General features: G+C 43.4%; 1 protein-coding gene across 2 annotated transcripts in view; it reads left to right on the top strand.

The window, feature by feature from the left end:
* Positions 1-15,506, top strand: part of msh3 (mutS homolog 3 (E. coli)) — a 65,195-nt gene that overhangs the window by 25,150 nt on the left and 24,539 nt on the right. For both annotated transcript variants that reach the window (XM_083783608.1, XM_083783607.1), the window contains exons 13-20: positions 195-327; positions 2,756-2,943; positions 5,017-5,185; positions 5,487-5,551; positions 6,626-6,742; positions 6,934-7,041; positions 7,649-7,763; positions 8,330-8,487. In XM_083783608.1, coding sequence (XP_083639734.1) covers positions 195-327; positions 2,756-2,943; positions 5,017-5,185; positions 5,487-5,551; positions 6,626-6,742; positions 6,934-7,041; positions 7,649-7,763; positions 8,330-8,487 — 1,053 coding nt within the window. The remainder of the gene's footprint in view (positions 1-194; positions 328-2,755; positions 2,944-5,016; positions 5,186-5,486; positions 5,552-6,625; positions 6,743-6,933; positions 7,042-7,648; positions 7,764-8,329; positions 8,488-15,506) is intronic.

The raw sequence follows: 15,506 nt of genomic DNA, 5'->3' as shown, positions 1-15,506 counted from the left end.
ATTCCTGGTTGGGCATGACTGCAATGTTTTAAATGTCTGTATCTTAAAGGCATAGTATGTACAGTATGCATAGCTTGCCCTGTGTTTACATAACAGTAACACATTTTCTCTCTCTCTCTCTCTGTCTCTCTCTCTCTCTCTCTCTCTCTCTCTCTCTCTCTCTCTCTCTCTCTCTCTCTCTCTCCCGTCTCCAGTTGCATTTCAGACAGGCAGGATGCAGTGTGTGAGATCCTGGAGTCAGACTCTGCCACCCTAACGTCCGTCAAATCTCTGCTATCCCATCTCCCTGACCTGGAAAGAGGCATCTGTAGCATATACCACAAAAAGGTACACTCCTCTATAGTGTTTTTCTTTTTTTTCTTATTTTTTAAAGAAAAACGCCAGTTTAGGCAAAGGGATGACAACACCCAATCATTCCTGGCGCAAAAACAAAGTTCTGGCCTAAGGGTGGTGCTAGAGGAAAGTCCAAGGGGTCAATATAGTAGGTTTTATCCTCTGTAGACGGCCATGCTGGAAAATTCCAGCCTGTTGTTTTGAAGATATCATATTTTGGACCAAACTGTTGAACAGACACAGACTGACCACCACTGACATGCTTAGAGCCTGCTGCTACAGTATGCTAACGGGGCTAAAACTTTACAATAATCACTCATACCACAAAGAAGCACTCTCCCTTCCTTTCATGTGTTGATTAATAGTCAGGAGCACAATTTCTGGGGTATTTTATTTAACCTTTATTTAACCAGTAAAAACACATTGAGACAAAGTGTCTTTTTCAAGTGGGAACTGGCCAAGAGGCAGAAAGAAAATTGAACTTCAATGCTACATCGTACATGACAAGTTACAGAAAAGACAATAATACATCCATGATACATTTCAAAGTACCTATAAAATACCATAAAAAAATCTCCAAAGTGATACACTTGACGTGACAGGGCGCAAAGTTGTGCATAGAGAAAATACACAATGTACAATATGTACATAAATAATAAGACACGTCTGAGATGATCCTTTTGAAACTTCTCAGTGGAACTTTCAAGGCCAATTTGAGTCTGGTCTGCAGGTCGTTCCACGACCAGAGGCCAAAGAAAAGAAAGCAAGACATGTTTTACCCCCCTCAGATGTAAATGCTGGTACTACACACCATAGCCAGGCATTTGAATTTGGAGGACATTTAGGGAGGAAGATCACTAAGAATAGCTTTATAAATAAAAAATATACCAATGATGTCAGCAGTCATACAGTGATGTGTTCTGAAGAACACTAACCTCAGTGGCTGACACAATCTCATCTCCTCCAGGACCAATCTTGTGTGTGTCTGTGTGGGGGGGGGGGGGGGGGGGGGGAGACGGGGAGAATGAGCAGAAAGAACGCAGCACATAGTAATTCGCTTAAGTCGTTTACATGGAACAATTTGACTGAAAAGGTTTAAACCCACCCCTCCGTGAGACTGTGACCGATTAAAATTTCAACTGGTTGTTTGGGCATGTTTATTATGAGGTGTTTCTATGGAGCATTTTCATTCTGTTTGGGTTTTCAAATGATTAGAATTGGAATATTAGGTTCCATGTAAATCCCAGAGAAAGTTTCAAAACACACATGCATGCACGCACAGCCGCACACGCACAGAGAAGCATTAATTAATTGTCATTTCCTCTCTGTAGGGAAATGAGGTTGTGTTGTGTGTAATGGTGTGTCACCCCTATGGCTCCATTTCCATAATGGCACGGACGGAATGGGTTATGCTTTCAGGTCCTTGTGCACTCAGAGCCATAAAATAGAGCGACACACAGGGTGACATGAGGGACTATATAAAGTGCACCACGTGATGGCTTCGACTATTAAAAGTGTAACACCCATTAACCCCTAGTGATCGAATCCCGTGTAGTAATGCTGTTAAAGCCAATATGAACGCAGTATAGTCTTCAATATTGCCTCCCTATGACCCTTTTAGTGCAGTCAATAAAAAAACTAAAATGATATTATCTTAATTGCCCGATGATGATACTTTGACAATAAATTACATACACATAGATATTCAGAGTCATCACATAGATCATCTGGACAGGTAATAGCCATCATATATTTACACCAACCCTTTTTAAATGTCGACAGCCAAGCCTTCATTAAAGGGCCGTGCCCTATACACCATAGACTATACAACAATGGCAGCATTGAATTGAGCATTCATGAAGGAAATGCCGAATGAATTTGAAAACATGCTTGGTAAACGTGTGATTGTGTTTTCTTTCAGAGGTGCTCTGTAGTGTAGAGCAGCGGCTGTTTGTGGATGTTCAGGGACTGGATGTTGTTGTCCAGTGTTTAATGTCTTTGTTGTCCTGTCCCGACTCCCCAGGCTGTGTGTCTCTCTGTAATAGATGGTCCTTCTCTAAGCCTGGCTGTCATATCCTGCACAGATGAGATTCACTGATCTAATCTCCCTGGCTTACAGAATTCCCCAATACCACGCACGCACGCACACACACACACACACACACACACACACACACACACACACACACACACACACACACACACACACACACACACACAGTTATTTGCATTGCACTGGAGGATATATTTGTTACTGCTGGTTTATAACAAATACTTTTGCTATAATGAGTTGCTGCTGCCCGTACACTTTGTAAAATACAGGAATTAGAACGCTTTATAACAGCCATCTGCTCTAGTAGATACAATCGTGTGTGTGTGTGTGTGTGTGTGTGTGTGTGTGTGCACGTGCGCATGTTTTCAGTGCTCCACTCAGGAGTTCTACCTCATCAGCAGTAGTCTTTCCCGACTGGGCTTGGAGCTACACGCCCTGCTGCCAGCCGTCCAATCACAGCTTCGCTCCTCTCTGCTCCGAACCCTCCTATTGGACTCTCCCGAGCTGCTGGCTCCCGCCCACAGCTTCCTCAAGGTGCTCAACGAAAAGGCTGCCAAGTGAGTTTATTTGTGTGGAAGGAGAGGCTCAGTGTGAAATGAAACGTAAGAGGTTTTTTAATTGTGCTGTAAGATTTTATTTATTTATTAAAGCGCAGTTTGGACGCCACAGAAGATTAGCCGAGTTAGGTATGATAAATTAGGCTTAATCTAGAAAAAATATAAAACATATTTTTCACCTTGATTTAGCTTCGGTCGCTAGCTGCCGCTAGCATCCATGTCAGAAACAGCCAAAATCCCCAATCCTCCGTGCGTGCATGCCTTCTATAGTGTCTTCATGGCTCATAATGAGATGAAGTACCATGATCGAAGCCTAATAAAACATTAATTCAAGCCCCGGTAAACAAAACAATGATCGGCACGCTAGTGGGTAGAGCTGCTCCGATAATCGGCTGGTGATCGGCCATATCGGCCAATATTCACTCGGTAATCGGCATTTACCCTATCTGTGATCGTCAATTTTCCCTATCTGGAGAAACTGGTCTTTTACACCATTTAAGTGGTATGAATGTCAATCAGATATATAGTATAACATCATTTAGCATTTTTGTGACAGGCGTAAACATTCTCCCCTTCCTCCCCACACACAGGTTTTTGACGTGGGTATATAATATAATCATTTTGGAAATATTAAAATTTGCAACATTTCACATCAGATCAGTATCGGTATCGGTCCTATCGGTACAGGCCAATCATAAGAAAAACAATCTGTGATCGGTATCTGATCGGAGCATCCCTACTAGTAGGCCTCTGTGAGCCTCAGTAGACCACTCTGCTGCTCGTGTTGCACATTTCACTGGCATTGGCTACCTACCGCCCCCTATGGGAACGGGCGTCTAAGGAGGTAAAGCATTAAAGCTCTATATTCTTATGTAATCGTTAAGCATCGATTAAAACTGGTGACAATTTAAATCGTGAATAAATCACAATTGGAAAAAGAACTAAATGCAACCTTTGTAAGATAATTGATTAACAAAAAATAGTTTGTCATTTGCTACTGCATTGAAAAGAGAAGAAAATTGTGTAAGAGAAATAATAATGGCAGGCATTGAATGAGGCAATGACATTCATGAAAACAATTAATTCTATAAAAAATGGAAAATAAAAATAAAATAAAGAGCCATTCACACCAAGCACAATAGCTATAAATACAGTATGTTGTTTTAAACTCGTTCTAACTGAAGTGGAGTCCACACACCAACTATAGCGATCGTTTGGATCAGTCCCAGAGTGATTTTTATCAATGACCTTCAGCCAATAAAAATGGCATCAGAAGGACATGTGCGATGCAATCGGCCTCATTCACCCTCAGAGTCACATCAGTGACTGTTTTATTATGAATGGAGATGATTATGTAACGCTAGCTGGTAGTGGTTACTTCAGGTAACCTACAACTATCTCACCTCCTCTCAATGAATCGGTCAGATTATCCTTAACTAAAAATCATCACATGGATGCACCTGGGACGTATTCTCAGTGATGTATCCCAAGGTCATCAGGGTTTCGGGTCTGTCGAACATTATACCCCTCACTCAGGCGACCCAGCCGGGGTGATCAAGTAGCTACCCTCGATCAGTCCCATTGGGAAAGACCAAGGCCACACAATCCGTTGGAACTACTCCAGAACTACTCTGCCGGGGCTGGGAGGTACGCTGCTGGTGCATGGAAGGACTAGGCTCTGTGGGTTGACTCCTGTCCGGGCCCCTCCTACATCTCACCAGGTCCACTCCTGCTCTCACCAGGCCCAGGACCTATGCGGTGCACCAGAGTCCCAGCACCAGACGCTTCATTCAGGAGTGGTGGATTCTTGAGCCATATAGTCTGTTACATGTACCTTTCAGCATAATGTTGTGATGTTGAAAAAAAAAGATATTCTATTAGCATCACAATATCAATGTTGGGGTATTTGGTCTAAAGATATTGTAATACAGCCCTAGAATGGTGAGTCTTATGGAGGGGGATGGTGAGGTACACGTTGTGTGTCTCATGTTGTGGTGCTCGGTGCAGGTTGTGTGTCTCATGTTGTGGTGCTCGGTGCAGGTTGTGTGTCTCATGTTGTGGTGCTTGGTGCAGGTCTGGTGATAAGAAGGAGCTGTTTGCAGACCTCAGCGGCTTCCCATTGTTGAAGGAGAGGAGGGAGCAGATTCACACGGTCCTCAGTGAGATCCAAGATCACCGCAAAGATGCCAGAATTACTCTCCGGGCTCCCACACTGGACTACATCACTGTCTCTGGGCAAGAGGTGTGTGTGTGTGTGTGTGTGTGTGTGTGTGTGTGTGTGTGTGTGTGTGTGTGTGTGTGTGTGTGTGTGTGTGTGTGCGTGTGCGTGTGCGTGTGCGTGTGCGTGTGCGTGTGCGTGTGCGTGTGCGTGTGCGTGTGCGCGCGTGTGCGCGCAAGTAAATAACATTAATTTTGCCGTGTAGCTGACGATTGGTATTCCTGTGGGCGGTGGGTTTCAACACATCCTCTGACTGAGTGTTATCCTTCTTCATCAACACATCTTTCCTATCCTCAACCCCCCACCTCTTCCCCGCTGTGTGTAGTTTCTGATAGAGGTGAAGAACTCCATGTCTTCTGTTGTGCCATCGGATTGGGTCAAAATCAGCAGGTGAGTTTCTCGTTTGGTGTCCACACATTCACCAACACAGGCACAAATAACACACACACGAGTGTGAGTGTGCGCCCGCAACTCAGGTTTGACCTTATGCCCTGTCTGTCTTGTATAGTAGATGAAGAGCCATTCTTTTTTTTTTATATATACAGTATATATGTTTTTGGCTTTTTTATTGATAGTTGAAAGTACATACTGACAGGAAATGGGGAGAGAGATGGGTGGGGGGAAGACACGCGGCAAAGGCCATCGGGATCGGGAGTCGAACCCGCGGCCCGCAGTCCGTCTGGCTCAGCAGCCTAGGTGCTTAGATGGTTGAGCTAACCGTCCGGGCCATGAAGAGACATTCTGACACTAAAAGCATCGTAGTAAAGCCGTATGTTTTTTTAGACCAATCATCGCAGGAAAAGATTATGAAAATATAGGCTTTTAGCTGAGAGGAACTTACAGAGTGCAAAGTTGGAGTAAGTTAACCCGAGTCAAGCAACAACAGGCTAAGTGGTCGGGGGATTGCTGAGAAAACAAGCGTGTGCTACGTAACATACAAAGCTACTACAGTGTAGGACAGCAAGTAGACATACCAGCATCTATCTAATAAGTAGCCTGGGGTCCACCTATGCTTTCTATGGCATAGGCAGATCCGCCGGGAGAATCTAGACGTAGCTGCGCGACATGAGACTAATTAATTAGAGCGACGTGTGTGCGTCAATTTAACAAAGGTGCAGACGATCAGAAATCAGCAGAGAGTGATCGACGTTTGCGCTACTCTATGCCGAATTGAAGTGGACTCGGTCCCAAAGTTTTTCTCCCTGGAAATAATAACTATAACTAATAAGTAAACAACATTCCTATCATCTATCTAAACCGAGAACTGACACCAAATTACATTTCTCTCTTTCACTGATGTGTGCAGTTGCGTGTCGCATTTTTCAAGCTTGCCCCTCGTCACCTCGTGAAGCGACAAATTGATCACATGTTCCAGTAACCAACATTGGCCGGGTAATTGTGTAGGTGAAATAGGCTCTCTCTCCCCCTCTCAAAAAATTAACACTGTTATCTTCTCTTCTCCAGTACCAAGACAGTGAGTCGTTATCACTCTCCCTTCCTTGTGGAACGCTACAGGAAGCTGATGCAGCTCCGAGAGCAGCTGCTGTTGGACTGCCAGAAAGAGTGGACCAACTTTCTAGAGTATTGAAATGCAACACACGCACACAGTCACACACAGAATCCACTGATCATTGGTTATTATTACTGTATGTGCAGTAGCTACAACTTTACAAGCTTGTTTCTATGCCTATTTGTAGTTGAGTGCTACTGTCTCAGTGTCGGCTGAGATAGCTTAATTTACCCTCTCTCTCTCTCTCTCTCTCTCTCTCTAGTCAGTTTGGGGAGCACTATCACACCATGAAACGCGCTATTAGTCACCTAGCAACCATGGACTGTCTCTTCTCATTGGCTGAAGTGGCCAAACAGGGTGACTATTGCAGGTGATGTCCTCATATGATGACCATAACTATTTAGTCAGGCGTGTGTGTATGAGCTTTTTTGTGTTCGTGCAACCATGCCTGGCTCACCACGAGTATGTGTGTGTTTGTGTGCGGCGTGTGGGTGTCCTGTGTCGTGTCCCATAGTCTCAGACAGACTGTGTGGGGGAGTGTGTACTGGGCATGGCAGAACGGCAACAGGCCTTCCACTCCCTCCCTGTCGACAACACTCCATCTCTGTACCCAATCCTCACCTTCAGCAGCTCTGAAGCATCCCTCCATACGTCCCTCTACCACTTCTCAACTTCATTCCCGTATTTTCCTGTATTTCATCTCTCTGTTGCCAGTGTACAAATGTAACGAAATGGACCTGTAATTTGGTCCATTTGGTTACATTTGTAAACTCTTGACTTACAAATGGATAAATTAAAACTCAGGAATTTTCTCTCTGTTGATGTTCCTAAAGGTCCTTACAGACTGGGTGTGCTTTCTGGAAAAACAGTGGAAAAATGCCTCGTGAAATCCGAAAAACGCACCAGTCTGCAAGGACCTTTGAGTATGTGTTTTGCGTTTGTGTGTGCACCTGACAGTATGTGATTTTTGCCTTTAGGCCTGAGGTGTATGAGAACCGCCATCAGATTGTGATCCGGGACGGCAGGCATCCTGTCATAGACCAGCTCATGGGAGAACAACATCAATATGTTCCCAACAACACTGAACTACAGGTACTCATGCATGGCACAGTATGTTTCTTCCTTCCTCTATTCTTTTTTTCCCATTGTTGTAACTGTAAATGATGGAGTTTTTTTTATGACAAAGAATTTCACTGGCTTTTACACGTGTTAACCTGTGATGTGACAATAAAGTTGAGTTAACCACTTACGCTAGCATCCCTATTCTGGGGTGAAGATTTGGCAAAAATTGCATATCTACAAGCTGATCTATTTTCGGCAAAGTATTAGTGTAGACTGTAGAGAGAAAAAGGGAACAGGCCTACTATAGAGAGTCCTGGGAAGCTCTGGTCAACTAAGTATATTTGAGTGGTTTGAGTTGTGTACACAAACAAAACCTACATGCACACACAGTGACAGAGCACAGACCTTCACTCGCTTACTCACTCAGAGAAATTCCAAAACAAAGTTGGGACCACAGACACGCACGCTCCTCATACACACATGCTAACTCACTGGTGGAGTGGTCGGCTGGGCGCATAGGCTAGGTTCATCTTGCAATTGGACGCATGTGAACCTGTGCTGTCCTATCGTGTCCTGTCCTGTCCTGTCCTGTGCAGGGTGAAGGTAGAAGGACTATGATAGTAACAGGGCCCAACATGGGGGGCAAGAGCTCCTACATTCGGCAGGTAGCCATGATCTGTGTCATGGCCCAGATGGGCTCCTACGTGCCGGCGACTGAGGCTCAGCTGGGCATCCTGGATGGCATCTACACCAGGTATGAACACACACATTTACATACATCCACATGTAAAATGAGTGTACATGTTGTAAACGGATGCATATTGTATACAGCACTCACTGAGGTACAGGAACAGAAAATCAATCAGACGCATCCTCCACACATAAACACAGCAGGTGATGGAGAAGTCTCAGGCTTTTTTCTCTGCTTTTAAATGTGTGCATACGGGAGCATTCAGACAGGCTTAAACCTGATTTATACTCTGTAGTGCTCTGTCGCTTCACGATGCGTTGTTAACTTGTTGATCAGTTCTTTTCGGCAAGCGACGCGATGGAGTATAAACATAGTCTCGTGTAGCCAGCCTTCATCTGCCTTTGCAATGCATATTAATTTGCCCCAGGCAGATTAAAGGGAAATGTCACCCTTTTTGCATATGTTAATGACGTTTAGAAGATTTAGAACACTTTCCTGGGGGGTCTTTATGTGTGTAATATGTGGTTTTAGATTTTAGCAGTGAGCCCAGTGTCTCTGATGTCATGGACACTGGGCTCACTTACTTCCTGGACTACATGTTGTCTCAGTAAGACAGCCCTCCCCCTATCCACAAGGAGGAGCAGTGCACCAAAGCACTATGGCAACAGGAAAGTGTTCTAAATCTTCTAAACGTAATTAACATATATTATTTTGCAAAAAGGGTGAAGTGTCCCTTTAAGTCTGGCCCCTCTCAATTGTGGGAGGACTTCACGGCCGAAGTGGTGAAGAGGCCAACCAGATTAATCTGGAACCAGGCTATAACCAACCAGGGCCCAGTTTGCATATGTTAATATGAAAAAAAAGAAGTTTATTTATTGATTTACTCCATTTTCATTCTGGCGACATGAGGCATGTTTTGTTGGAGTGTGTCACATATGGGGCGGGACGTTGCGGGAAAACAATCTAATGCTGAGAGGGACGGGACTAATATCCACACAGTGATATTGTTATCGCTACGCGAGGCTATAGTCTAAACTACACTTGAATCCCCTCCTAATCCCATAATGCCCCTTCATCCCAATTCCCCAGACAGGTGGATTATGTGCCAGGGGGACCGCTGTGAACCTGTTATACTTGGTTACCAGTGTCACACAGTCACTCACTGACTACAAGCTCACAACTTGTCGCAGTGTGTGTGTAACGTATCGTGAGCTTCTATATGTCTGCTAGTGCAAGCACACTGCACAACACGTATAACTTCACATGTCTCTGGCTTTATTTGATGGAGAGAGCGCTCTGCTGTGCCACTGCACATACCGCCATAGTTCTTTATTTGATGGAGAGAGCGCTCTGCTGTGCCACTGCACATACCGCCATAGTTCTTTATTTGATGGAGAGAGCGCTCTGCTGTGCCACTGCACATACCGCCATAGTTCTTTATTTGATGGAGAGAGCGCTCTGCTGTGCCACTGCACATACCGCCATAGTTCTTTATTTGATGGAGAGAGCGCTCTGCTGTGCCACTGCACATACCGCCATAGTTCTTTATTTGATGGAGTGAGCGCTCTGCTGTGCCACTGCACATACCGCCATAGTTCTTTATTTGATGGAGAGAGCGCTCTGCTGTGCCACTGCACATAACGCCATAGTTCCGGGGAGCCTCGAAAGGGGGAAAAATGCTGTTGTCGGAGCGAACGTTCATTTCTTTTTGATGATGATTGTTCACTACATTATTAGCGCGTGGTCTCAGCATGAAGCACGTATGTGCTGACTTTCCATGTGCTGACTGCATGTTACTGTGGAAACATAGGCCAGTATACGATCTCCGTTATTCGGCCTTTACTACTCTATGTAATTAGGCCTAATGACTTGCAGATGTGTGTAATTGTCTGTTTTGCAGATTTAAGCATGGTCTTACGTGTGAATACATTGGGGAAAGTACTGTGTGTGTGTGTGTGTGTGTGTGTGTGTGTGTGTGTGTGTGTGTGTGTGTGTGTGTGTGTGTGTGTGTGTGTGTGTGTGTGTGTGTGTGTGTGTGTGTGTGTGTGTGTGTGTGTGTGTGTGTGTGTGTGTGTGTGTGTGTGTGTGTGTGTGTGCGCGCGCGCGCGTTCGCATGTTGTGTTAGGGTTCAGTGTTTGTTGTTTGGACTAGAGGATGTGTGTTTGTATGCATGTGTGTATCTGCTCTGTCTCTGTGTCTTGGGGGAATTTGCATGGAATATACTGTAACTAGGTAAATTAGGTTTGGCTTGGCTAGGTGTTTTGGCAGAGAATGAATACATAACATTAGGCATTCCATTTTAATGGCTGTGGTCTGTCCTTTCTACACCCCCATGCTGTACATGCAAGACAATTTATAGGCCAGCATCAATCTTACTGTTATTTGTCTTGGATAAGTAAACCCACTCCTTATTGACGCTACTGTCTCATCTGTGTTCGTCCATCTATCTTTCTGTATTTCCTGTTCATGACGATAGTGCTCAAATCAAAGGCAATAAATTCACAATGGTGAAGAAATGTCGCCGTCTCTGTAAAGGAAAGGTGTGTGAATGGCTGGGCAATTAATTACTAAAACCCTCTTGCAACTGTACTTGGTCTATGCATTACATAGATTATGTAATGCACAATCTATGTAAAGCGCGAAACACAAATGGTAAAGAAATTGGAAATAAGTTTAGGGATAAGGGTTATATATAATATATGTGCAAGATATAGCCCCTAATGTACAAGCTCAATACAGGTCACAGAGCATCACATTGGGAGCTTGTACATCTGCTATTTTCAATGTAAGTAGTATAAATCAGGCTAGAGTCGTCCTGGGAGCGAGCATCACCAGTGAGGAAGGTAATGACTGAGACATCCAGGATGGAGAGACACTGCGTAGGTGTCTTATTAGTATCTCCTGCCTGATTTGATCCATGTGATTGATTGATCGGTGAGCATGGAATGAAGCAAACAGAACGTGGGTAAATTTAAACCCTCATAAAGATGTTTTGTGACTGTTCGTTCTGCGCACTGTTCGACTGCTCTTCACCGTTTATACGAATACAGCTGTTATGTTCATAGTTGTGAGAGCGTGTGTGTTCTGTTGCATGTGTTGTCTCTATGACGGGGCTTTTTTTAGATTTGATTTTGTTGTAATCTGGTCCTCCTTGAACTTTCACATGCGCGCATACTTGTACTGTACACGCGCGTGTGAGACAGAAGGCATTCATGTGGGTTCCTGTTGGTATGGAGTCCTGAAGGTTATGGAGCACATTCTCCCATCTCTTCACGGTTGTTATGGAAACAGCAAAAGGAAGTAGAATGTAAAATGATGTATTGAAAAGGCCTTTTAATGGACAATGGACAGTGATTATGCTTGTGCTCGACAACAGTGGTTCTCAAACTTCTTCATGTCAAGGACCCCCAAATGAATATGTATTTGGCCATGGACCGGACCCCCATTTTAAACTACTTTTAGGTTTCTGAACCAGTTCATTTTCAGTGGAAACACTCTTAAACTTGTTCAATATTAGGTGGGAAAAAAGAACCGAACCGGTTCAACGGTGGTGGAAACGGGGCCTTTGAGAACCACTGTTTTAATGGACGATGGTCTCTTAGCAGTGATTATGCTGTGCTTTACGGCTTTAAGCTCTGCTTAAAGCTTTAAGCTCTTCTTAAAGCTTTAAGCTGTTCTTAAAGCTGGGATATATTTTGGGAGGGAGTGGATAATGCCCAGAAATACGAGAAGTGAGGTGCGTACCGTTGCCAATAGCGTGTTTTTCAATGTAAGTAACAAACTCCTATGTGGGTACTGTGAGGCTAACAAGGCTGACCGGCCCCATAGTACATATTTTGTAAGGAGTCGAGTGTGCTGTGTGTGTGGAACGAAATTGCTTTATTTTTTGCCTTGATCTCTTTGTTTCTTGGAAAGAATAACACGATGGGAACTATGCACAAAAACATTTCATTTCATTTCTTTTACTTGTAAAACTGTGATGTGACAATGGAGATGATTCTGTTGCTAAGCGAGTGGGAAATGCGTGTATCCTAATCTAACCTGCTCGTTCAGCTCCTTGCAAGCGGTGACGACGGTTAGAGCGTAAGTGTGTCTGTGCCATGTTTTGTTTGTGCCACTGGGGATTGAGTCAGATGCCCATGCCATGTGGTGCCACTTAGACTCTCGGCGTTCCATGGCACTCTGCCTTTAATCAGCAAGTGTGGAGCAAATCCACAGGCATAAAGGAATCAGTGGTGGAAAGTAACTAAGTACATGTACTCAAGTACTGTACTTAACCCATTTTGGCCTGACCTCGAAATTAAAATAAAATCTTCTAAATCCTCCTGTTTTCTGAAATAAATATTTTCACGATTTTTCAAAAAATTGCAGACCTACAAGTATATCTGCTATTTTTCAATAGCTAAATTATAACATGTTTAAAACAACAAAAGGGGTTAAGTACAATTTTGATTATTTCCAATTTTCAATACTTCATCATCCATTCACCACTTTATAAACTAGAACTGCACTCTGTCGAGTGCATACTTGCTTGTTGCACACTAGTAGGCCATGAATGGCCAACTAGTGCGCAAGCAGAGCGTGCAAGTACTTTCGACCGCTGTAAACTGTCAAATCTCAGTATCTCTGTGAAGGAACGTTTGAAATGTCTAATTATTAGGTGTAACTATTTGCTACCTACTTACTTTATGCATGTAAACACCTAGTATTATTAAGTATGGTTCAAGTTTCTATCTATATAAGAAATACAGTTTTATCAATTTAGAAATATTCTGGATCCCTTTTTAGTTTTTCAAAGAAAAATAAATCATTGATATGTGATGAAAAAAAGGTATATAAACTGAATTAAAATAATTTATGTTATCACGTATACAGTATATTTATTTTATTATTTATTGTAAATTGTCAATTGTTTTAAATGTATTTCATCTTGGACTATAGTGATATTAATACTAAATCATAAGTTTGTAAGTTACAAATTCTGCCTGATTTGCTGGGACCAGATTACACAGGAGCATTACCTTTAAACCTCCCAACACTAAAACATATCGTCATTACGTCACAATCGAAGACCAATTACACTCTGGCATTGGGTCCTTTAATCCACATATTTATATATATATATATATATGTATGACTAGCTCTCAATGATGATGTAAGAAATATGGTCATGTATGTAATCTGGTCCCAGCAAATCAGGCACAAATTTGCTGTTTTATTTGCATACGCATCAAAAGTTCTCACAGTAGGTGCCGTAAGATACTATTTGGAATTTTAGCAATATCACTTCATTTTAACCAGACTTGTCTTTTACCCTATACTAACCATTCAGGCCTGACGTCGAAATTAAAAAAATACGTTTTCTAAATTATGACAATTTTCGGAAAGATTTGAGGCACATTTTAACGATTTTTCAAAAATAGCAGACCTACAAGTTCAGTGGCGCGCTATGAGCTTGTAGATCTGCTATTTTTCAATAGCTAAAGTATAACAGAATGCTTGAAACACCAAAAGGGGTTCCCGCCCAGAATGGGTTAATAAAACAGACCCGAGTTGCACTGTACTTATACAGCCGATCTGAGCTTGTAGATCAGTGAATGTTCACCCCCCCCCCCCCCCCCCCCCCCGAATAGTGATGCTGGGATTTAAATTGCTTAAACGTCAAGTATAAAGTTAAGTTATTTTCAATCTGTCTTAATGGAAACTGAGTTTTCCTTGTGACATACTTCATTCATTCATTCATCTTTTGGGGGAAAGCGTGACATATAGATACCGTAATATGACATGTAAGGTGCTATACAGTGACAGTGTAATTCAGGGGTGCTGTGGGTGAAAAGGTTATTTCCAGGTGTGACCTGAGCCAGAAAGGTTTGAGAACCGCTGGTCCACATCATTCAGCTACGTCAGGCTATCATTCCCCTCACCGCCCTGAGCTCTCATCATAGCCACCTGAGCAGGCACCAGCTGAGTGGAGGCCATTGGACTAATACTAATAAGCCAATCAAAAAAGAAATAAATCGCAGCACCATCAGAAGTCAAAAGAGGGGAGATGGATCATTTAAATTCCCACAATCAACTCGTGTCAATGTCGGAGTAGGGCTTCTTCTTCGCCGACAATGTGTCCGATTTTGATAAACTTTGATTGAACTTACGGAAGGTGGTGAGAGAATTGCGAGGTGACAACGAGATTGCGTCTATTTCCAGGGTCTTGTTTGACAGGAGGAGGGACTCGGTGACAGTAGCTGCCTTGGTTGGCGTGGCTGGTTGTGCTTTCTCTGCAACACTTCTCATCAGTGCACACGGCAGATACAGTGTGACCCACAGCTGCCTGTACTCTATGTCCGTCCGCCTCATGGGAGCTGTGTTGCATATATACCTGATTGACATCATGTCCCCAGAGCTTGATTCTCTCACACACACTCACACACACACATGCACACGCGCGCACATTATACAAATTGTCTGATGAAATGCGATGGCATGTCTGCCACAGCAGTCATGCCCCTCTTCTATTTGGCGTGTGCTGCAGCCATGGTAACCAGCAGCACCCGCGGTTGGCCGCTTGACAATCATGGTGAAGGTCAAGTAAGACAGCAAAAGACAGACTAGTGCCCCGAGATTTTTAGGCTATGAAAAGTGTGCCCTGGGACAAAAAAGGTTGAGAAACACTGGACTAGTCGATGGAGCTTCAGTGTGCAGAGTTTGAGTTCAGAGTTTTGTCTGTTTTATCTTTTCTTGGTGTAAAGACAGTCTCTTGTAAGTCGACCTTGTCTCACGGTTGTGACAAGGGTATTGTGTGCACGTGTCTTGTGTGTGCGTGAGTATGTATGTAAAAGTGGAACTTTATTAATGTGGTTAAAAGTGTCTTTCTCAGTGTGACGTCGATGTTCGAAACGTTGAATTAATAAACCAGTGGAGCTGAGTTATTCCTTACCAGTGTTGCAGACTCTATTTTTCCTCTTGTACTGCCATTTGTGCAGCACCTGGGCTAGAGTGGATGTGCATGCTCTATTACCTTTGTTAGTGTGCGTGCTGTCTCATGGCAATCAGACGCTGCATGATTTGATGACTTGATGAGGACT

Source organism: Protomyctophum parallelum (assembly GCF_964188405.1).
Source record: "Protomyctophum parallelum genome assembly, chromosome: 15".
Taxonomy (NCBI): domain Eukaryota; kingdom Metazoa; phylum Chordata; class Actinopteri; order Myctophiformes; family Myctophidae; genus Protomyctophum; species Protomyctophum parallelum.
This window is presented reverse-complemented; position numbering and strand designations above follow the sequence as displayed.